Source organism: Callorhinus ursinus, unplaced genomic scaffold (genome assembly GCF_003265705.2).
Source record: "Callorhinus ursinus isolate GAN/ISIS: 27379988/994484 unplaced genomic scaffold, GSC_fseal_2.0 scaffold24, whole genome shotgun sequence".
Classification (NCBI taxonomy): domain Eukaryota; kingdom Metazoa; phylum Chordata; class Mammalia; order Carnivora; family Otariidae; genus Callorhinus; species Callorhinus ursinus.
The window spans coordinates 17,573,650-17,598,473 of NW_027397086.1; the positions used below are offsets into that span (position 1 = coordinate 17,573,650).

Sequence of the window (24,824 nt, forward strand, 5' to 3'; positions counted from 1 at the left end):
AAAACTTTTGGTATTACTAAAACAGTGCTATGCTTGTGGACAAAGAATATGACGGTAGCAACAGAGATATCAAGAGGCCAAACACTCAGAATAATCAAGGTCTGTACTTTCTAACTCCTGAAACATCAACCTGTCTCCTCCTCTCCGATGCCTTTATTGTTGTGTCATGAGCACTCACAGCCATCTCCCACAGGAATCACTGTAATACCCTATAAAACATCTTGTGTCCCAGCCTCTACTTCCCCACTGCTATCAGTGTAATCTTCCAAGATAATGAATTGTGTCCTGTTTCCCATGTACGACATTTGTGACATCACATGTACAGCCCTTCATGGGAGGCTCCAGCCTACCTTTCCAGCAGCAACTCTCCTGATCCCCTGGAAATCTACTCTCAAGCCACACTCAAATCCATGCTTCCTTAAGTCATATACAAATGTGCATGCCTGAATGTCCTTGCTCATGTTGTTCTGTTTTCCTGAAATACTCCTCTCTGCGTACCATAAGGCTAAGTCAACTGCTCCTCATGTGTGTTCCACTGCATTTCATATACCTCTTTCTATACACTTGGAATTAAAGTTGTTGGTTTACTGGCCTCCTTCTATAAACAATGCTATGGGGACTTTGACATTCACCTTTGTATTTTCATCACCTCTGTCATATAGTTGATCCTGAAAAAATGTCTGATAAATTCAAGCACAAGTGACCTGGCCAGATGCTTAGCAGAAAAAGAGACCAAGACTCAGACCGGCTCCTAGTGCAGTGAATCCTTCTATTAAACCCTGGGTCCTTTTAAAAATGGTTCTCAGAGAAAATAAATTCTCTCTTTAAGATGTACTCTAGCAGCCTAAAATTTGGGTAAGTGATAGGCACAACCTGCAAATGAAAAAAGGGGAAGAGGAAGCAACTGGAGGTTTAGACTATTCCTATCCCAAGACAAGCGGAGGTAGGGGCATAGCAGTGACTCAATGCCTCTGAGTTAACAAGCAGGAATTGTAAGTAAGCAGTCGCCTAGTTTCTTTGTGCCTCATTTCCCATCAGTAAAATAACAGAAACAACCTTTTTCTTCATGGAACTCAGGCAGTGTTATTTTGGAAATAAAAGCACTAAGAGGTAACAGAGAACATTTGGGGCGGGGGGGTTGGCTGTTTTTTAATTTATTCCAGCAGAAGAACTTGAAAAAATTCTCCATGACAGCATCCCATTATAATCATAAGGAGGAAAGCCACAGTGTTGAAATTTGTAAGAATAATCCCCCAAATTCTTTGTCCATAAACAAGTACCCTAGAAGACAATGTTAGTTAAGTTTGCTTTCTTACAAAAAAAACCTTTCTATATGTTCAGTAATAACGTCATAATATCCTCATCTCATAAATACTCCACAATCGATCTTGTTTCATAATCCATATTTATTTTTTTTAATTTTATTTATTTACCTGAGAGAGAAAGAGAGAGAGAGGGAGAGGGAGAGAGTGTGTGCACGTGCGCACACAAGCAGGGGGGAGGGACAGAGGGACAAGTAGACTCCCTGCTGAGCGGGGAGCCCAAGGTGAGGCTCAATCCCAGGACTCTAGGATCATGACCTGAGCAGAAGTCAGACACTTAACTGACTGAGCCACCCAGGTGCCCCCATAATCTATATTTAAAAAGTAATCACATTTTAAATATAGAGAAAAGTATACAGAATAATACTAAAGTATGTGTTTACCATGAATCAGAGGGCTTAGTATGGATTAACGTAATCCTTATAATCAACCCTATAGAATAAATACATTATTTTCTTCATTTTACAGATGAAAAAGTGAAGCCACAGAGAAGTTAAGTAACTTGCTGAAGTCACCCAGAAAATAAGTGGTAGAGCTGGGATATGAATCCAAGCAGCTGTGTGTTAATTAAGCAGTGCACTTACATTGTCTTTTATATAACACGATTCATGTTCCTGTCATTCAGATTTAATATGTTATTTTGTCATATTTTTACATGTTTTTGAAAGAAAACGTTACAGATACAGTTCAAGTTTCCTGTGCACCCATTCCCATCCCCCTTCCTCCCCAAAGGCAACCACTATCATTTGTTGTATGTCCTTCCCTGCTTCATAATTAATTATTTTGCCTTTCTGATGGTACCTCATTGTTGTCTTGTGTTCCCTTTGATTACCAGTGAGGTTGAGCATTTTTCTTTTTATTTATTTATTTGAAAGAGTGAATGGGGAGGGGCAGAGGGACAGGGAGAAAGAATCTGAAGCCAACTCCGCACTGAGTGCAGAACCCGATTCGGGGCTCGATCCCATGACCTATGAACTGAAATCAAGAGTCTGATGCTTAATCGACTAAGCCACACCCAGGTGCCCCTAGGTTGAGCATTTTTCATGTTTACTAACTACATGGGTTTCTTATTAGAAGTGCTTCATTTTCTTTTCTCCATTTCCCTAGTGGATAATCTGATCTTTCTCCTACTGATTTGTGGCAGTTTTAAATATATATTCTGTGTACGAATATTTTTGGTTATGTGAATTAAAATCATCTCACAGATGATTGCTTATCTTTTAACTTTATTTATGATATGCCTTGTCCCAGCTAAGACTTTTACTTTAAGGTTGTCAGCATTTCCAAATCTTTTCCTTTATGGTTTGTGCCATGTTTTAAAAACTCCTGACATCAAGGCTATTTTGTAAGATTTCCTTCAGATAGCTTTAAATTTTATAATTCCACATTTAGATCTTTAAATGAGACTTGTTTTCATGTCTGATGTGAGACAGGATCTAATTTTATATGTTCCACATGGGTGACCAAATGTCCAATACCATTCATTGACTGGTCCGTCCTTTTGCCACTAATTTGAGATGCCATCTCTTTCACATACAGTTCCCATTTATGTGTAGGTGTGCTTCTGGGCTCTCTATCCTGTTCCATTGCTCTACTTGTCTATCTTTATGTCGTATCATTCCATTTTAATTATTATAGCTTTATAACAAGAGGTATGTAAATTATATATGATGTGTTATGTAAATTACAACGGGTTTTCATTATTGTCTTGGTAAAACTATCTTTGTAAAAACCTAAATACTTTGAAAAGACATGAAAATATAGTCAATTCTTCTTTTTTTAACAGAATGGCTGTACTTCATCACATATTCCCTTCACCTACCGTCCCCCCTACCCCCCCCGCCAGTGTAGAAAATAAAACTAGAAATTACTAATTTAAAACCAAGTCTTTTATCTTTTCTAAGAAGTACATTGCAGGAAGGAAGGAGGGGAGTGCTTACCAGCCAGAGGCTAAAGACCAACATCCTCAGCTCCTTAAACTCATTATTACAGGCTTTCTACTATGCATGATAAAACCTAAGACAACCCCCACCACTCCACTCTGACAACCGTCCTTTGATCAACTGGGCAGGAAGGGCTTTACAACATTTAGGTAGAGGAGAGGAGATCCTGTGACACTCAAGTAGGAAGTCAAGAGCTGGTGATCTTCAAGTAGAGGAACAACGCGACTCTGTGATACTCGGCAGAGGGATGGAAGATGGCATCTAAAAGGCGAGGGGAAGAGGTGCGTGCTGACTGTACAGACCTGGAAGGGTTCACAGTGTTCAGTAACACATTAGCGATCTATAACTTTATCAAAGTTTTGACTTGCTCTCTCCTCCTGTGGACGTGCAGTCCCATATCATAACAAGATAGAGGGGCCTGATTTTTTCATTGCCCAATTAGGTGAGTAGAGGAATGAAAACAAGGTTATTGCTTTTTAGATGATGTTGCTAACAGCAAGCAGTGAGTCCCAGAAACTCATGGATCCAGGTACATAATTTTTTCCCTAAGATATACTCTCATGGTCAAGAAATTACCAACACAATGATCACACTCAAACCATGTGCAAGGCACTGGAATTGAAGAAAAGGCTATTGCATAGTTCCATTAAAGCCTCCTTCAGCATTAGAAGAGAAGGGGAACACAATAAATTAGCTAAGTATCTAGATCATTAAGTTTCTTCTAAGAGACCTAATGAAATAAAGCTTACTCACCTTCACCAGATCTTATAAAACTCTTGACATTACCACCACTACCAATGGCAACTCAAGGGCAAAATTATACAAGGAGAGAAAGAAATGGAGGGTAAGAAGGAAGAAAAATGAAATACACAAGGCAATAAAAAATGTCAATGTCCAGATTTCCTAAATCCTCCTTATTTGGGCTGCTTCCAGGTGATTTAGCTGTTCAATCCCTCTGTCAGAGGTATCAACTTAAGAAATGGTAAAGAAATAAAATAGATCATTTCAGGAAACAGTACCACGTGAGTTCATGTGGAAAAAGGTATGCCTAAGGGAAAACTAATAATTCGAAATTAACTTTTAACAAATATTTAACATAGTAGTAAGAAGTTCCAACTGGGATTTCTCTCATTTCCCAGAACTGCCCTTTAAAATCCATAGCTGAAAGCAAAGGTCCTAAATACCTCTTTCCCCTATTCTAGGTTCAGGGAGTATGTTAACCTGTGCTTCCAAGCACTCCCCACAAGGGACACATTTCAGCAAAAACTCCCACTGGGAAGGGAGGGAAGGTTTAGTGTGAGGAGAATCCATATCCTATGGATTGCTTGTGCAGTATGTACAGAAAGATATCATACAATGTAGGGCATCCTGGTATCAGTGGTTAATTACCAAAGGGATGTCATTAATTTTAGCTGAAAATAAACCTAGTGACAAAAAGAAAATTATTTTATTTTTCATGCAACACTTAGGAGAGGCTAACACCTTTCCTAGGTTTAGAGGTTATATTCCTCCAGACTCTTTATTTAAAATAAAAAGCCCAGTCTAGCCAGCTTAGGCAGAAAAGAATTTAATAAAGGCAAAAGAATTTCCTAGAACACCAGTAAATCAGGTTTGGAGGTGTCCACAAATAACCCAGCACAGATTGCTCTGGTAGAGGCCAACAAAGCCACCAAACTCCGGCAACAGCCTCTACAGTCAGAACTACTGCAGGCATGCTGTTCCTGCTACCTCCAGAAACTACAAGATTTGCAACTTGCAAAAAAGATTCTTCTAGGTACTTCTGGTTAGTCTGGTGTGAGTGCATCTGACTGGCAAAGCCTAAGGTCACAAGACCGTGCCCTCACTGAAATATATACTTGGAATCCAAGTTTTTGGCCTCTCCAATAGAGAAATGCAGATGAACAAAGGAGGGAATTCTCCCACACAGGACGTGTTCAAAGTTACTAGGTGGCAGGATGGAAACAATGTGCCCCATAATACGGGTCTTGCATTCATTCCCTTTATCACTGCTTCTCCAGCTTCAGTGTGCATACATGTGGAGATCTTATTAAAACACAAATTCTGATTCTTTGGGTCTGGGATAGGGCCTGAGACTCTACATTTCTACTAAGTTTCCAGCTGATGCCAGTGATACTGTTCCATGGACCATTTTCTAGTAGATGAAGGGATGTAACTGCATAAGATCAGAGTCTACTACTACTTAAGAGTACTGAGCACAGCATAATGGCAATAATAGTGATGCCAATGAAAAAATATTAATAATGGTAGAAATTATTTGCTGAATGTTTATTACATGTCAGGTATTCTCTTTACCTATATTTCTGCATTTAGTCCTCAAACAATCCTGCAAGACAGACATTATTATTACTTTACAAATGAGAAAACAGTCTCAGGAAAATGAAATGACTTAGCCAAGTTCACAAGGCTAGCAGGAGATAGGGCTGGGAATCAACCTAGGCATGTCTGATTTTGAGAGACCAGTCTCTACTTTCAATGCCCAGCACTGCCTGACATATCAATCTTAAGGTAAGCACCCAGTGATAAGGAAGGAAATGATGGCATAAATTGAGCGTGAATTTTTACTTTGCCTCTCTTATCTTTCAGAATGTACATCTCAGGTCGTCCTGCAGGAAGGTACAGGAAAGGATAGATATGGCTAAGAAAACAAATTTAGTCGGGGTGCCTGGGTGGCTCAGTCAGTTGGGCATCTGACTCTTGCTTTTGGCTCAGGTCGTCGTGATCTTGGGGTCATGATCTTGGGGTTGTGGGACTGAGCCCCATGTGAGGTCTGCTTAAGATTCTTTCCCCCTCCTCTTCCATCCCCCTCTGCTCCTCCTTTCATCCTGCACACACTATCGCTCTCAAATAAATAAATAAAATCTTTAAAAAACAAATTTAGTCTTGTTCTACCTTGCAAGAAGAGGCATATATTTCTTGTGGAATAAGGAAATATGTAAAATACAATGCATATGTATGCATACATATGCATACATACACATACACAAGCATAAATATTCATATATGTTTCTACCCCTTCTATTATTAGAACACCATTCTAGTATATCCTGTTCTTAAATGACATATATAAACATCTCCTCCTATCTGCCCATGTTAAAAAAAAAAAAAAACTTAAGTGCCCAAAACAAAAACAAAAATATACACAAGTAGCAGCAGGTAATTCTGGTTTGCTGTGCCTTTCAAGATTAGAGCCTAGAATGTCCTTGGAAGGACACCCCCATCCAACCTCCACACTTAGCTATGTGGTTTATGTAAACTGGTCTTAATACCATTTCCAAGTGGGGGTCTAATGCCCCAAAGACCGATTCAGGGGTTAATGGGAATGTTGTGACACAGGTTCTGTCTACTGCTAGACATGAATCCTAGCAGCACTTGGAAACCACCTTGGGGACCATGCAGAAATCAAGTATCTATAGGGAGAGCTAATACCAAGGAACCTAAGGTGAGAAATGGCAAAAAGAAATTAGACATCATTTAACCTTTGGCTAAAAGCTTGTTTCAAGATATGTCCTCAGACTATAAAGCAATTTATTCTTTTTAAATTTATTTTAACTTAGATTTTCTGTTTTTGACAAGAGAAACCACTGTTTATGTTGTCAACCTATACCAAACAAGGAGAAGTAATATATGACTTAATTTTTAAAAGCTTACTGAACTCAATTTTACATGAGTAGGTTTCAAAAAGTACTCTATTAAATACTTTAAATTATGCCCTTCTTTTTCTATGAATGCGTTTTGTTTTGTATAAGATATAATCAAATAGTGGGGTGCCAGGGTGGCTCAGTCAGTGGAGCATGCCACTCTTGGCCACCGGGTGAAGAGTTTGCACCTGACATTAGGTGTAGAGATTACTTAAAAAAAAGTAAAATCTTAAAAAAAGGACATAAACAAATAATAAAAAATTAGAAGAAAAAGAGATCAATAACAACAGAAGTGAAAACCTAGAAATGGACCCAATTATAAACAAAAATGTTATGCATAAATCAATTCAGTAGTGACTGGAAATTATTCAATAAATGATGCTGGAACATTTGACTACCTGCAAAAATAATGAAGTGAGGTTCCAATCCAAAATCTATTCTGGCTTCACAGTTAAATGTAAAAAAAGAAAGGAGACCAGGGGGTGGGGGCAGCTGCAGCAGGTGGAAAACCAAAAAAGAACTAGAGGAAAATATAGGTAAATAGTTATCTGATTCAAAGGAGGGAAAGGACTTCCTTAGCAAAATAACCAAATGCTGAAAAGATGACAGCTAAATAGAGGCTGAAAGGAATAACCTTCATAAAAATTAAGAAAATTCATCTCAAAAAAAAAATGCCATCAACAAAATTACTTTAATTACACCAAAGTTACTTTAATGGTAAAGAGGGAAATGTATTCCCAATATATAAAATATACTATGAGTTAATATTTCTAATATATAAGAAATCATATAATTTATTAGAAATAACTGAAGATGTGTATTTTCAAAAGAAAAAATATATATATTTCAAATCTGATAAGCAAAAGTTGATTGCTTGCTGGGGAAAAACCTGATTAATAAAGGAAGTCATGTGTATGTGTGTATATTTAAAAAATATACACATAAAAACCCAACTCAGAATGCAATAGAGATTTAAATTTATGACAAATGCCCCAAATTTACATTTAAAAACCTCAAAATTTAATGGAATCTAAGCCACTGGGGAGACCGTCAATAATTCTTCTAATAATATGTCCTCTTCACTCATTACTGTTTGCTGAGATTTGGGTTGAGCAGTATAACAGGGCTGACATGAAAATTAATAATTTTATCCATACCTTGATTAACATTTTATCACTTTGTGAGTTTAGTTTTGAACATAAATAAGGATGACTTTCCACTAGGAGAACAGAATTTAAATGGTATCAGTAAAACTAAACAAAATGAAACAATTTCTCTTTGTTTCTGGTTCCCTCAACAGTCATTTGTCAGAATATTCATTTTAAAAAATATTATTCAAAGATATGCAGTATTTCTACAATGATCTGATAAGGACTCCAGCTTACACAACATCCGTTTTAAGAAGAGCATCTGAGGGGCGCCTGGGTGGCTCAGCCGTTAAGCGTCTGCCTGCGGCTCAGGTCATGCTTTCAGGGTCCCGGGATCGAGCCCCGCATCGAGCCCCGCATCGAGCCCCGCATCGAGCCCCGCATCGAGCCCCGCATCGAGCTCCCTGCTCAGCAGGGAGCCTGCTTTTCCCCCTCCCACTCCCCCTGCTGGTGTTCCCTCTCTCACTGTGTCTCTCTCTGTCAAATAAATAAAATCTTAAAAAAAAAAAAACACCTGATTTTGCTTTCAGCTAGCTCTTTCAAAAGCTTTCTTCTTTGCTTAGTGCCAAGTATACTTTATATATTAACTGAGTTAGGTCCATCTGTACATATTCATTCACATACATTTGGATGTGCTGAATTCTAAATTAAAAAAAAATCTATGTTTAGAATGAAGACTATCTATAATAATAAATATGCAAAACAAACAAAACTGTTAAGAGCACAGAGCCTAATTTGGGCTCTATAAAACAAAGGTAAATGGTAAGTTAACTTTATCTAACTCCCATGAAAGAAAAATGTCAGAGTTTTATTTGTTCCAGTGATGTTTCTAGTAAAATAGTATTTAAAACTAATAATATCTTAGCAAATATAATATCCTTCCAAAGAACAATGGATCAAAACATCAGGATGGTTCCTTAGGAAATTCCCATTACCAGTTATTCATACTGTTTTTCCTTAAAGGTTCAACTCCAAGCCAAACCGATTCTCTTTGCAAGAGTACAGCTAAATCACAGTTTATGGCTGTGTTCATTATGTGCCGTACTTGGCCATACCTGCTTTATAAAAAGCGCAATTTCAAAAAAAAAATGCAATTTCATTAAGAGAAGAAAAAAAACCTAAGAGAATGTAATCTATACAAAAATGAAGAGTTTAAAATATTTCTTTTTCAAATAATTGGCTGAATTTCTTTTCCAAAACAATTATATAATAAGATACTCATATTTTGTTTTGTAAAGAACCTTGAGGGACACCTGGGTGGCTCAGTCAGTTAAGCATCTGTCTTTGGCTCAGGTCGTGATCCCAGGGTCCTGGGATCGAGTCCCATATCGGGCTCCTTGCTCGGTGGAGATCCTGCTTCTCCCTCTCCTTCTACCCCTCCCCCCCACTCATATGCCCTCTCTCTCTCTCAAATAAATAAATAAAATCTTAAAAAAAAAAAAAAAAAGAAACAAAAGGGGCACCTGGGTGGCTCAGTTGTTGGACATCCACCTCTGGCTCAGGTCATGATCCCAGGGTCCTGGGATCGAGTCCCACATTGGGCTCCCTGCTCCGCGGGAAGCCTGCTTCTCCCTCTCCCACTCCCCCTGCTTGTATTCCCTCTCTGGCTGTCCCTCTCTCTGTGTCAAATAAATAAATAAATAAATAAGAATGAACGAACGAAAGAAAAGAACCTCGATGTTTCATTCACTGTCCACTAGGCAGATGCAAGGAAATCGGGGGTAAGTTAGCGGAAGGGGTAATACAACAGTATTACTAAGCTGGGGTAAGTTAGTAGAGGGATGCTGGGGTAAGTTCATGGAAGGATGTGTGATACAACAGTCTCACTAAGCTGTTTTGGTATACTGGACTACTTTGCAAAATACAATTCTTAATTCTACCCTCAAATATAAAGTAAGTGAGAATGTAGAAAACTCTGTCAGGCTAAGTCTCCTATTTTATTTAAAAAAAAATGGGGGGGGGGAGACACACAAATAAACCAGATACAACTATTTACTTAAGTGAAAAGGTACCACTATTTATATCCTATAGGTACTAAGAGTCAGATTTCCTACCTAATACAAAGACTTTCACCAGCCTAATAAAAAAATGTGTCTAAATTATGCCAGGATTAGCCAAAGACCATATTGTCAAAAAGTTCAACATCAATAGTCACTAAGGTAATGGAAATCAAAACCACAATGAGGTATTACTTTATGAACCCAGGATAAATTATCATTTTTTTTTAATGGAAAACAACAAATTTGGTCAGCATGTTAAGAAACAGGAACGTTTTTACACTGCTGGTGATTTTAAAATAGTGGAACTACTGGGATGCCTGGGTGGCTCAGTTGGTTAAGCATCTGCCTTTGGCTCCTGGGATCGAGTCCCACATCGGGCTCCTTGCTCATCAGGGAGCCTGCTTCTCCCTCTGCCTGCTGCTTCCCCTGCTTGTACTCTCGCTCTTTCTCTCTCCCACACTCTCTCTCTGGCAAATAAATAAATAAATAAATAATCTTAAAAAAAAAATAGTGGAACTACTTTGGAAAACAGTTTGGCAGCTCCTCAAAAAGTTAAACACAGAATTATCATACACCTAGCAATTCCACTTCTAGGTTGTTGCCCAAGTGAAATGAAGTTATATGTCCATTCAAAAACTTGTATACAGTGTTATTGGCAGCATTACTCATGATAGCCAAAAAATTGAAACAACCTCAATGGTGAAAGGGAAAACAAACTACGGTATATCCATATAGTGCAATATTATTTGGCAATAAAAAGAAATCCTGATATATGCTACAATGTAAAAAAAAAATATGCTAAGTGCAAGAAGGTAGTCACAAAAGGCCACATGCTATGATTCCACTTACATGAAATGTGCAGGACAGGCAAATCCATAGAAACATAAAGTAGATCAGTGGTTGATGGGCTGGGAGGAAGAAAAAAGGGACTGCTGATGGGTATGGGTTTCTTTCTGGGGTGATAACAGTGTTTTGAATTAGATAGTGTGATGGTTGCACAACTCTGTAAATACACCAAAAACCACTGAACTGTATACTTTAAAAGAGTGTATCTTATGGTATGTGAATTATGTCTCAGTGAAGCTTTTATTTTAAAAAGAAAGAAAAATGAATAAACTGAAAAGCATAATTTTGAGTCAGGATATGAATATTTTCATTGTGTATCTTATTAATAATATCATGACTGTGTCAGTAAAATCATAAATTGGGTAAAGGCACAGGTACTGCAGGCTTCTAGGAAACTTTTCCCAAAATATATGACTTCCTTGAGAGGCATTAAAATGAAACAAACCAAAACATGCCACAAATTTCTGCTTTCTATATACTCTGTTCTGTATGTCTGTTCATCTTTGTCCACGTTTCTACTTCTGGCTTATTAGATTTGAATAATGAACCCAAATGCAAGACACCCCAAACCCTCTTTATATAGTAATAGCCTCAATGAAATAAATTCAATAAATACTGCAAGTTAGAATTACGAACATTAGAATGTCAAAATTAGATAGAGACCTCATACAATTATTTCCCTCTCGTCTCAGTCCATTCCAGTTAGGCCCATGTATTCCAGGAGTGCAAGTTATCGGACTCTCTTAAATTTTGAGATAAAAGATAAAATACTTTTTTTAGAATTATTTGTTGCTTTTAAAAATACTTGTTCTAAACTGCCACACCAACTAAAATGAATAGAAAGGCCAAGCTGGTTCAGACAAGCAAATGATAATGGAAAAGCACCAGTTCTATTGTCATTATATGCCTAACCCAACATCGTATCATTTTGGATTCAAACAGCAACCAAATACCTTGATACTGATAGGAGAGCGTAAAAAAATTTTTTTCAAAGATAACATTAATATACAAAAATTATTCAGCCTGCAGCGCCTGGGTGGCTCAGTTAAGTGTCCAACTCTTGATTTCGACTCAGGTCATGATCTCAGGGTTGTGAGATCAAGCCCTGCGTCACGATCTGTGCTTAGCATGGAGCTGGCTTGAGATTTTCGCTCTCCCTCTAGCTCTGCCCCTACCTCCACTCACTCACTTGCTCTCTCTAAAATAAATAAAAGCTAGGGCGCCTGGGTGGCTCAGTTGGTTAGGCGACTGCCTTCGGCTCAGGTCATGATTCTGGAGTCCCGGGATCGAGTCCCGCATCGGGCTCCCTGCTCAGCAGGGAGTCTGCTTCTCCCTCTGACCCTCTTTCCTCTTATGCTCGCTATCTCTCATTCTCTCTCTCTCAAATAAATAACTAAAATCTTTAAAAAAATAAAAAATAAAATAAAATAAATAAAATCTTTAAAAAATAATAAAAATAAAAATTATTCAGCTTAAGATCAGATACAAACCTCAAATCTAGCCATGCAATATCAACAGCACAATCCTACAGCTGTCCTCTCAGCCCTGAGGTACACGGACTGGACGGATGGCCTTAACTGAGATGAATTTCCTTCAGAGTATCACCTGGATAGAATATATTTCATTATTTCTATCTTTTTGAGAATAATAAAGGCCTGAATTCTAGCAAACTGAGCGAATGGTTTTGTAAGTGCTGACGGCGCAGAATTCTCGGACGTGCATGGATGAGGGACTCTCTGTCACCTCATGTGCCATACCTGGTATGCACTGTGCTGTGGCCTCAGTGGTTATGGTTGGAGCGACTGGGGCCTGCTGCTGACTGGAGCTCACTTCTGGCTCTGTGTTAACTGAGGGAGAAAGAGCTACCTCACAGGAGGAAACCTGGCTGGGCAGATGGGGCAGGAACTCTTCTGAAGCAACTTGGTCATCCTGTCCAGGCAGTTGCAGTGCAGACAAAGGGATGCTGATCTGTTTGTTAGGATGGGATGTGCTCACAGGCATCTGCATGGACACCTGCTGGTTGGTGCCATGGGCACCAGGGGGTCCTCTGTTTGGTGAAGCCAGAGATACCCTGGCAGTCTTCTGGACGACTGGTCTGGACATGACAGAGGGGGATGCAGATACACCATGTGGGTCTAGCTCTGTGCCAATGGCAGATGTCACATGGGGAATCAGCTTAGCAGACCCTATGCAGGAGGGACCAGCATGGGTTTGAGGCTTGGGTTTTGCCATCTGTGTCAATGACAGGGCTGGTCCATCTACCCCTCCAGTCAGCTCTGCATTCGCCACAATGTAATAATCTTCAGGAATCTCTTGTTTGATTTTCTTAATGATGACATCATTGCTGCATTCATCAACCATTTGAGCCTGGGAGCTGGAATGGAGAGAAGATGGGACTATTCCAGGCCTTTTTCGAGCAATGCTTTGAGGCCTTTGGGTTTGGGGTTCAAAGTCACTATCCTCGTCTGTAACAGAAGACTCACAAACCATGTCAAACAGGGTGTTTTCATCTTCATATTCTTCAACAGCTTCATCCAGTTCAGAGGGCTCACTGCAATAAGAGAAGTCACAAGAGTCTCTGGTCCGATTACAGTCTAGCTTCGCTTTCACTGGTCTCCCAGGGTACCTTTCAACGGGGCTAGTTTGTGTCTCAGAGGGTACTCCAATTATACTGGGACTATCAGAGTTAAAACTTCTGTTATCCTGGAAACAGACCCTTTCTTGGGACCCAGCTCTGCAAGTAGCTGTCAGTGGCCAGTGATAAGCATGGCCCGCACTACAGCCCCACATTGCTGTGAGGTTCCCATGGGAACCTTCCGAAAGCAAGTGTTTCAGGTTTGGAATGAGGCTGCAAATGGTCCCATGGCTGTGGGCCCAGCTGACCAATTTGGACAGATTCTCAGATGAAGTATGAAGGCAATCCTCCATGTTACAGGATCAGCAGTGTCTTTCCTAAAGGGAAATAATCAAAATAAGAAGCCATTATTACCCAAGATATTCCCATATCTCCATTACTTCAATTTCCTTGAACTATGATCATATGGCATAAAAAAGAATTGTACTTCAAAACTGTATTTAGTTAATATCGCTGCACATGGGCAGACTGGAAGAGAATACAAGTAAAAAAAAAAAAAGTGATGCCTATTGGCTGTGAGACGAGAAGATTTTTGATAGTTTCCTTGATTGTTACAACAGTATCTGCATAAAAATATTTGCATGAGAAAAAAAGTGGGAAAGATAAAAAAACAATTAAGCAATAAAAAAGAGGTGAGCTTTTTCATGGTGTTTTACTTCCAAAGTCATAAAGAGAGGTTTAGTCAGCTCTTTAATAATAAAATGTGTGCATTATCTGTATTAACCAAGAGGATGCACTTCCAACTTTACCCTCTGCCATCAGAAACTTCATTACCAAAGGCAGAACCAACAAAGGCTTAGGTCCATTCTAGGATGAGTCACAAAAGAAAAGTCAATCCTCTGCCGGGCACCAGAAAACAAATGATGTAACTGAGAGTCCAAGGAGAGAATGAAGTGCTATAGTGGGGAAGAAAAAGTCTTTAGCAGGGAAGGGAGAAGGGACTGGGAGGAGAGCCACTAGAGGGCATTTGCTGGGGTCAGAAGCACAGGCAGTCTATAGGCCAGAAGCAAGGATGGGTGGGCCAGGTGCCAGGACTCTAACCAAATCTTAGGAGCTGGCTTTCTGCCTCCTTGCTGTCTGAAACTCCTGAAATACTGCCCTTCATCTCACAATTTGGAGGTAAAAGACGTGTCTGGTTTATTCCACCATCTAAGCTTCCTGGGCACCTAAGGATAACCAACTATCAAATAGGAGTAAACCATTCTTTATCGGGAGGAGGTCAAAAAGAATCACTTGTTATGGGCCCGTGGCTGGGTAACAGTGAGGACATGATGGGCAAGAAAAGTAAAATGGGACATGTGGAGTCTGCATGTAATTAGAAAGGTCAAGTAAGTTTCTGATAAAGGGGAGATCCTAGGGAGAACTGAGCAGGGGAGGGGCAGGCATCTTGATGTATGTATGTTGTCTGTCCCGTTTATCTGTAGCTGTGAGTGACAAGTGGTGCCTCACTGTAGGTGGGCTCTGCACTTAGGTGCCAAGGTCTAACTGCAATGTCAGGCGGCCATTCAAAAGGGGATATCTGAACCTCCGTGGCACCCCATCAATAGTTAGGTCAATTCAAACCCTTTCACATATTATGAGGCCTCTGTGATGTGGTCATGGCTACAGTCAACCCCTCAAGCCTCATTTCCTATTACTATGGGCTTTTCCCATCTTTCTCCTCTTCCTCTAAACAGTTTCTCACACCCACTGGGCCTCTAAAAACTCATTCTTCGGCTTGATATGCAGCCCTCTTCTTTCTTCATCTGGAAAACCCTTTCAAAACTGAACAACTTGGGACCACCTCCTATTGAAATCTTTACAGACCTTCTTTCAGCCTCAGACATTCATTCACTTGTATTCACTCTTCACTTGTATTTCCATCATCTCTTGAGTTATCTCTGTATTGTTATCACTACCATTCTTGTCTGTCTCTCAAACTTGAGTGAGAAGTCCCTGAGGACAGGAACTATAATTTTTTTAACTTTTTATTTATTTTTAAAATTCTAGTATAAGGGGCTATAATTTTTCATTCATCGATGAGGACCTAGTTGGGGACAGAGATATTAATACATATCGATATGGTCCTGCTCTTGAGACCTTATAATCTATTGTTAATGATGAATAAATGAAGAATGAATCAATAAACATATAAATACTGGCAGTACCACCAACACTAACAAAATAAACATAAGACCCTCAAATAAGAAACATGAAATTTCCTATCACTTTTACTGTAGTCACTGAAGAGAACACAGGATTTTTTTCCCCAGTGGTATAACCAAACTGCAGTTGTCTTGTGCATAGGAGAGTAATAAGTGAGCTACAGATTTTGTGAAGCTTCACAGTAAATGGAAAGACCACCGACTGGTGTTGGAGTTGGGAACTTCAATTCCAGTCTTGGAACTGATGTCTGTGGCCTCAGACAAGTCACTAATTACCTCTAAGCTAAAATGTCAGGACTATATGATCTTTATGTTCCCTTCATACTACTTTAGGAATTTAGGGATTTACTTGATTTATATTCCTTTCATATAACTTTAAAGTAAAAATGCAGATAAAAGAGAAAGAGTGGTACACTTATCACAATGAGCACTGAGTAATGTATACTATTGCTGAATCACTATATTGTACACCTGAAACTAATATAATACTGTATGTTAACTATACTGGAATTAAAATAAAAAACTTGGTTAAAAAAAAGAAAGAATGAGGTTTTTGATATTTGTTTTTTAAGCTTTCTTAATATATCTATTTAATTGGTATGGCAGACCATTTGCCCCTACCCAGTATCCATTCTTTTTCCTTACAGAGAGTCCCAATTTGTTGAGGCAGCAATATGCTCACCTAAAACACATTTCCCAGCTTCCCTTGAAATAGGAATCGTCAAATGACACAGTTCTGGCCAAAAATATGTAAACAAAAGTCACTGAGTGACTCGTCTGATTTTGGCCTTTTGCCTTATTCCCTTTGTTCTTCCCTTTCTTTCTGCCTGGAATAAGGACATGATGGCTTGACCTCCAGAGGCCATATTGGGAACATGAAATAAGAACTTAAGGATGAGAGAGAACACCCAGAAAGAGCTTGGGTCCTGTTGACATCATAGAGTCACTGCATCAACTCTGAACTATCTAGGATTCTTTGTTACATAAGGAAAGATAAGGCCCTGATCTTGCTTAAGCCACTGTTGTTGGCAGTATTTGATTACATACAGCTGAACTCAATTACTAACTGATACACAAACAATAATACTCATCTCTGGTTTTTGGAACCTCAGAGCAAAATCCTTCAATTTCTCTGCACCACCCCCCAAGTACAACAGTTTCTCAGACTGGACTCCACAAATAAATTATTGGGAGGTCTATAATTCTATTCCAAAATGTTGATAACTGCTTTCATTTTGATTCTAGTAAAAATATGATTAACATAAGCATATTATGAATCATCTAAATAATCACCTTAGATCCGAATATTGCCTTCATATCTATACTCACATTATTGTCCATAATCACCTAAAGTGACATGACTCAACTTTCAATCTGCTGGGAAACCTGTTCATGCTGTTTCCTTTTTAGCAAATATAAATATAAAACTTGTCTTTTGCATTAATAATTTGCAAATGAAAGGCATCATGATTTGACATCATGAAAATGGAATGTGATACTGAAACAATACACTACTTTAAGTGTCACAGGGTAATGAGAAAATAAAAGCAGGTGAGATAAATATATATGCTCACAGAAAGAAAATAATATATGTTATGGCACAATATATGAATGAAAATGTTGTAACAGTTCAAATATGTAAAAATGTGGCAGAATCAAAACACAAAATTATATAAGCATGTGGAACTCAAAATAACTTATTGTTCAGGTAAAAGCTACTATACAGTAGTAAAACAGTACCTTTGCTGAAGGTCCCACAAGCCAGGAAAAAAAATTATAATAAAAAACAAAATAGATACAATTTTAAATTTTGTTAAAAGCTTTTGCACTTAATTCTATAATAATCACCAACCTTTAAGAATCAATAGGTAGTAATCATAAGTCACTTTTATTACATTCTGAAATTCACTAGCAATCTCATGAAGAGGCTCTTAAACTTCTCTTGAGTATCATAAAATGAAAATATTTTTCCAGTATCATTATTAATATGTTTCAGCCAGGCAACCAATGTTAACCAACGTAGTTATGAGAGCATAATTTGCTGATATTTAGGGTAATTAAATGGATTGAGTCCAAGCTGACAAGGAATAGCTATCAATAAACTGTAATATATTCTAAATTTAATACAGAATAGAATCAGTAAGAAGACAATTAAGGTATTTCCAAACTGCTGAAAATAAGTCAGTTCTAGAACCTACTAATTTGCTTCAAAAGTCTGATGATGAGCTCTACACTGAAAGATAATGCCTTTTCCACATTTTCAGGAATTAAAAATAACTTCACATAGTATTTCCCATATCTGATACAGGCAATGATTGGATTAGACACTCTGATTTACAGAGTTATCATGTGACACTTGATTAAAAACAAATTCAAAGAGGGGGGTCCGGGTGGCTCAGTCAGTTGAATGTCTAACTCTTGGTTTCAGCTCAGGTCATGATCTCAGGGTCATGAGATCAAGCTCTGCATGAAGCCCCACATGAGGGGGGAGTCTGCTTGGGATTCTATCTCTTCCTCTCCCTCTACCCCTCCCCACTGCTCGCTTGCTCAAATAAATAAATAAATCTTAAAAACAAAACAAAACAAAACTCAAAGAGTCCTGACTAGCAAAGTTAAGGTTAAGTATGAAATTTGCTTATCCTAAATTAGCAAACAAAGCTATGAAGTTATTATCACCAATTGTATGTTAACTTAGGCAAGGAGACATTTTATATATTAGTATTTACATTATTAAAGTCAAAATCAGAGAGCCATTAAATATAGAGTCTCTCTTACTATTAAACTTAACACTAGGGGTGCCTGGGTGGCTCAGTTAGTTAAGCATCTGCCTTCAGCTCAGGTCATGATCCCAGGGTCCTGGGATCGAGTCCCACGTTAGGCTCCCTGCTCAGCGGAGAGCCTGCTTCTCCCTCTCCTTCTGCTGCTCCCCCTGCTTGTGCTCTCTCTCTTAAATAAATAAAATCTTTAAAAAAATAAACAAGGGTGCCTGGGTGGCTCAGTTGGTTAAGCGACTGCCTTCGGCTCGGGGCATGATCCTGGAGTCCCGGGATCGAGTCCTGCATCGCTGAGCAGGGAGTCTGCTTCTCCCTCTGACCCTCCCCTCCCTCATGCTCTATCTCATTCTCTCTCTCAAATAAATAAATAAATAAATAAAAAATAAAAAATAAATAAATAAAATATTTTTTAAAAAAATAAAAAATAAACAAAAAATAAACCCAACACTGATCATTAAGTTTTCAGTAGAATAATATAAAACTAGTTATTATTACAGCTAATATTTATTGAACAATTACTAATTGCCAGGCACTATTCTAGGACTTGACATACCAATAATCCTAATTATAGCAAGAATCCTAATAAGTTAAATAAATTATTATCCTCATTTTATAAATGAGTAAACTAAATCACTTGAACAAAGCAGTGGTGGAGCCAAAATTTGAACTGTGGTCATACTCCAGAGCCTATGCTCATAACATACTATGTACTTCTGGCACTGTGATAGCAGAAAAGATACTGTCTCAAATCTGGTTCCCTATCATATTAATGTTAATTTGAGTTTATGTTGGTTTTACAGTTTAACTTTGTTTGAATTTGTGGGACTATTTTGGTTTACAGCTGTCTCGGAACTATAAGCATAAATTAAATGTTTATACCTACTTAAACAGCATTATGACCAAAAATGACTTAAGGCAGCACTGGGTATAAAGGTCCATGAAAATGTTTTTCTTTCAAAAGACTGAGAAAAACTTTTTAGAAAAAAAAGAGTATGAAAAGATTATGTCACTTTTCCAAAACCTGACAAAATGAGTTACCAGTCAAATACCAGTTGGCTTTTACCTCACTTCAGTTACAACAATCTGCCCCACAGCACTTATTGTCTCCCTCTTTATAAGGTTCTGAACCTTTTAAAGGATTTGGTGTTGCTGTTGTTTTAATACCACTAAATATCAATTGCTTATGGATGAAAATATTGACACAAGAAAAAAAAAGAAAATCTTAGTAGCCATATATCTATAAAAGAAGTTGAATGTTTTTTAAAAAAAATCTTCTCCAAAAGAAAGATTTCACTGCAGGGTGCCTGGGTGGCTCAGTTGGTTAAGCGTCTACCTTTGGCTCAGGTCATGGTCTCAGGGTCCTAGGATCCAGACTTGTGTCAGGCTCCCTGCCCAGCAAGGAGTCTGCTTCTCCCTCTCCCTCTCCCCCAACCCCTGGCTCGTGCTTGCTCTCTCTCTCTCTCTCTCAAATAAATAAAATAAAATAAATAAAAAAAAAAAAAGGAAGAAAGATTTCACTGGTAAAGTCTATCACACATTCAAGGAAGAAATAATACCAAAATTATGCAAATATTTTCAAAAAATAGGAAGAGAAAGGAACATTATCCAACTTGTCTAAGGAGGTCAGCATAACCCTACTACCAAAACCTGACAAAAATATTACAATAAAGAAAATTACAGATCAACATTCCTTATTTTATGCAAAAAATCCTTTACAAAACATTAGCAAAATGAAACCAACAATATATAAAATGGGTAATACATCATGACCAAGTTAAGACTTATCCCAGGAATGCAAAGTTGGCTGAACATACAAAAATCAACCAATATAATTCAACATATTAACAGTCCACAGGAGAAAAACCATAACATGATCATCTCAATAGATGCAGACAAAGCATTTGACAAAATTAAATATTCACTAACAATTAAAAACCTTAATAAGCTAATAATAGTAGGAACTTCCTCAAGCTAATAAAGGATATCTTTAAAAAATCTACAACTAATATTAAACTTAATATAAAAGACTGAATTGTTTTCTCCCAAGATCAGGAGTAAGACAAGAATGCTCTTGCATCATTTTTATTCAACACTGTAACACTGAAATAATGCAATAAAAAGAAATAAAAGAAAAATTAGAAAAGAAGTAAAACTGTTTTTACATGTAGACAATACTTCCATTTATGTTGAAAATTCCAGAGAATTCATGAAACTGCTACAACTCATAAACGAATTTATTAGCAAAGTAATCAGGTACAAGATTAATATTTTTAAAAAATCAATGATTTTCTATATACTAGCAACAAAACATTAGAAAATTAAATTTTTAAAAATTCTACTTATAGTAGTGCCAAAAGTATTCAACATCTAGGAATATATCTAACAAAAGTATCCAAAGACTTTTATACTAAAAACTACAGAACATTGCTGAGAGAAATTAAATGTGACATCAATAAATAGAGATAAATACTATATTTGTGGACTGGAAGATTCAATATTGTTAGGTTGGTATTATTCCCAACTGATCTATATATTCAATGCAATTCCAATAAAAAATTCCACTTGGTTTTTTTAGAATAGATAAATTAATTCTAACATTTATATGGAAATGCAAAAGATCTGGAATAACCAAAGCAGAATCTTTCAATAAGGATAAAGTTTTGATTGATTGAAAGATAAATCTTTCAATAAGGAGAACTCACTATACCTGATTTCAAGGCTTAGAAAAATTTCAAGCGATAGTAATCAAGATCATGGGGTACTGACAAAAGAAAAGACATATACATCAACGGAACAGAATAAATGTCCAGAAACAGAACCACACATATTTTGTCAACTGATTTTCTTCAAAAGGCAAAGGCAATTCAATAGGAAAGGAAAATTTTTTCAACAATGCTAAATCAATTGGACAGTCATTAAAAAACAAACAACCTTCAGTTAAACTACACATAAAAATTAACTCAAAATGGGGCGCCTGGGTGGCTCAGTTGGTTAAGCGACTGCCTTCGGCTCAGGTCATGATCCTGGAGTCCCGGGATCGAGTCCCGCATCGGGCTCCCTGCTCAGCAGGGAGTCTGCTTCTCCCTCTGACCCTCTTCCTTCTCGTGCTTTCTATCTCTCATTCTCTCTCTCTCTCAAATATCTCTCCCAAATAAATAAATAAAATCTTTAAAAAAAAAAATTAACTCAAAATGGATCACAGACCTAAATCTAAAACATAGGGGGTGCCGGATGGCTCAGTCAGTTGAGCGCCCAACTCTTCAATTCAGCTCGGGTCTTGATCTCACATTCGTGAGTTCAAGCCCTGCACTAGGCTCCACCCTGGGCGTGGAGCCCAGTATATATGTATGTATGTATGTATGTATGCATGCATGCATGTATGTACGTACAAATAATAAATAAATAAAATCTAAATTCTAAAACTAGAAAAATTCCAGAAGAAATCATAGGGTAATATCTTTGTCACCTTGGGGTAGGCAAAGGTTTCTTAGGATGTAAAAAGCACAAGCCACAAAAAATTTGATACATTGAACTACATCAATTGCTAATGGAATATAAATAATCCAGGGATGGTGAAGGTATCCATCAAAGGTATCCATCAAACTTAAACACACTCATCAGTGCTACCTTCTTTCAGGAGATTCCCTATGCAATTTTCAATGCTATCTAAGGAAACTTGGGTATGGTGTAAAAAGCACCAATGACGTCTCAACTAACAGACCAATGACTAACAAAGCTAGAAACAAAAGAAAATAAAACAAACTGTTACAACTCTTAGAATCTAAAAAGTGTTTCATATAAGCCTAATTTACCCATATTTTCATTAAAGGACGCAATTTATTATGTATGCTAAATATGGAAAAATATTCAAATAACTGGAATTCTACCAAAAAACATCTGAAGAAAAAAGTTCCAACATTAATGCACAATAATGTGCAGGAAGAAGATACTACTTTAAAAATATAAAGGATAGGGAAAGGGTATTTATTCCTACTAAGGCCTATAAAATGTGCTTTCCAAAATTTAATACCCATCTTTTGTGGGGGGGAGGATGCCAAAGGGGTGGTTTTATTAAAGTATGGGGACAGGACCCATGGCAGAAAGAACTGCCAAAATCCATCTATTGTTTAAAAAAAATGTATCTGTAAGTTACATAAATTAGTACAAGCATCTTAAAAGTGAGCTTACAGATAAAGAATTCAGACTATATAACATGTGCTTTTACTTCAAGATAATACATGTATTAATTTTCAAATGTTACAAGTACCATGTAATCCATCATGTAATTTTTGGAAACAGACAAATCTAAAAGATACTTTGTACCTAACAAATTAAAAAATCATAATAAAAAAAGCTTTTAATTCTATGCCATGAATATATAACATGTATTTCATTTACATTCCAATTCAGTAAATATCTATTAAGTACCTGTTATATGCTAAATACTGTGTTATGGACTCCCTCCCCCACAAACAAAAGATAGGTTTTAATCCTAAATCCCAGTAACTCAGAATGTTATCTATTAGGTAACCTGTAATTGCAGATATAATTTAGTTAAGTTTCCATGAAGTCACAGAGAGGTAGAATGGGCCCCTGATCCGTATGATTGGTGTCCTTATGAGGAGACACCATGTGAAGACAGACACCAGGAGGAAGCCGTGTGAAAGCAAAGATAGAGACTGGAGTGGGTCCTGGGATCGAGCCCTGCATCAGGCTCCCTGCTCCACGGGGAGTCGGCTTCTCCCTCTGCCCCTCCCCTCTGCTCGTGCGTGCTCTCGCTCTCAAATAAACAAAATCTTTTAAAAATTATCTCTATAATAAAGTCAGAAGTCTTTTACATAATCTATAAGACCATGATAATCAGGCCCTAGCCTACTTTTTCAGACATACTCTTGTTCTTCCATTCAGCCATACCAAACAACTTCCATTTCTTCAGTATCTTCTGGGCCTTCACACAGTTTACTTTGCCTGCCTCTCACCTGACTTTTATGCATCCTTTGGTTCTCAACTTGCACAGTGTTAGGTTTTTAGGTAACCTTCCCTGACTCATCCTGGTCTAGGTTAGATGCCCCTGTAACACCTTATTCTGTGTTGCAGCACTTACTATGCTTTATTGAAATTATTTATTTTATTGTTTCTCTTTCTTAAGACTATAAGCTCTGTGATGATATAGAATGTCTGTCTTTGTCACCCTTCTCTTTCTAGGGGTCAGGCCAATGCTTCACAATGTCTAATACACATTTATTGATAGAATGGGTGACAGGTGACATTTTATGTTTGATTCAAGGAAGTTAGGTGAACCAGTGAAAATCTCTGAAGTCTCATATTTTATACACTCACTCGGATGCTTAGAATAACTAGAATGACTCTGAAAGTCAACTGAAATGGTTTTCACTTAGGCAGAGTAAAAAAAATTCTTTCCTTTTTTTTTTTTTTAAGTAGGCTCCATGCCCAGCATGGAGCCCAACACAGGGCTTTGAAATCATGACCCTGAGATCAAGACCTGAGCTGAGATGAAGAGTCAGACGCTTAGCCGACTGAGCCACCCAGGCCCCTAAAAAAGTTCTTTTAAAATTATCTTAAGTGATTCTCCAAAGTCAGACAGGACGTACTTTTCATAGAAAGGGTACTTATGCTTGTCTTTAGGTTGGGAGGCTTTTATATATAAGTTAGACTATTGATGTTATACCCTCAAAATCAGTGATTCCTGAGTTCACTGTCTTTTTAAAGAAAACTGATTAAATCATCACTCTTAACCTATACATTTGCTCTTCTCTTACGATGTTTATCTTGAGAACAACTCTATCCTGGCTGCTGAGTTAGAAACCTGAGAATTGGCCTAGTCTCTATTTGCCCTCATCCCTCAAAAGTGATTCGCACCAATTGCTGCCTGTTATCTTCTAACAGATCTGCCACCTTCCTTTCTTTTCCATTCCTGATGCAGGGTTTGATCCCACGACCTGAACAGAGGGCAGATGCTTAACTGACTGAGCCATCCAGGTGCCCCTGACTTTATTATAGTGAGAATTTAAAAGTATTACATGGTTGTAAGCAACAAAGTGACTTTAGAATCATCATTCTGATTATAGCTGAAGAGATCAAGACCAGAGACAGGAATCCAGTTAGGAGATACACTGTAGCAATTCAGTTAAGATATAACAGTAAATTACCTTGGATGGTAGCAGAGGGATGGAAAGAAGGGGACAGATATGAAACTCAAGTAAGAGGTAAAGATGAAAGACTGGATAAAGGAGGTGGGAGGAAGAAAGAAGTTATAGATTCTGACTTGACCATTAACAATAGCCCTGTGAACTCTGAGCTCAAGGAGGAGTTCGAGCTCATTTAGGGATTTA

The 24,824-nt window shown here is 37.8% G+C and overlaps 1 protein-coding gene across 3 annotated transcripts in view; it reads right to left on the minus strand.

Moving 5' to 3' along the window:
* KIAA1958 (KIAA1958 ortholog) overlaps nt 1–24,824 on the minus strand; it is a 156,814-nt gene that overhangs the window by 69,147 nt on the left and 62,843 nt on the right. For all 3 annotated transcript variants that reach the window (XM_025888453.2, XM_025888454.2, XM_073876534.1), the window contains exon 2: nt 12,676–13,870. In XM_025888453.2, the coding sequence (XP_025744238.1) occupies nt 12,676–13,846 (1,171 nt within the window). In that variant the 5' untranslated portion in view covers nt 13,847–13,870. The remainder of the gene's footprint in view (nt 1–12,675; nt 13,871–24,824) is intronic.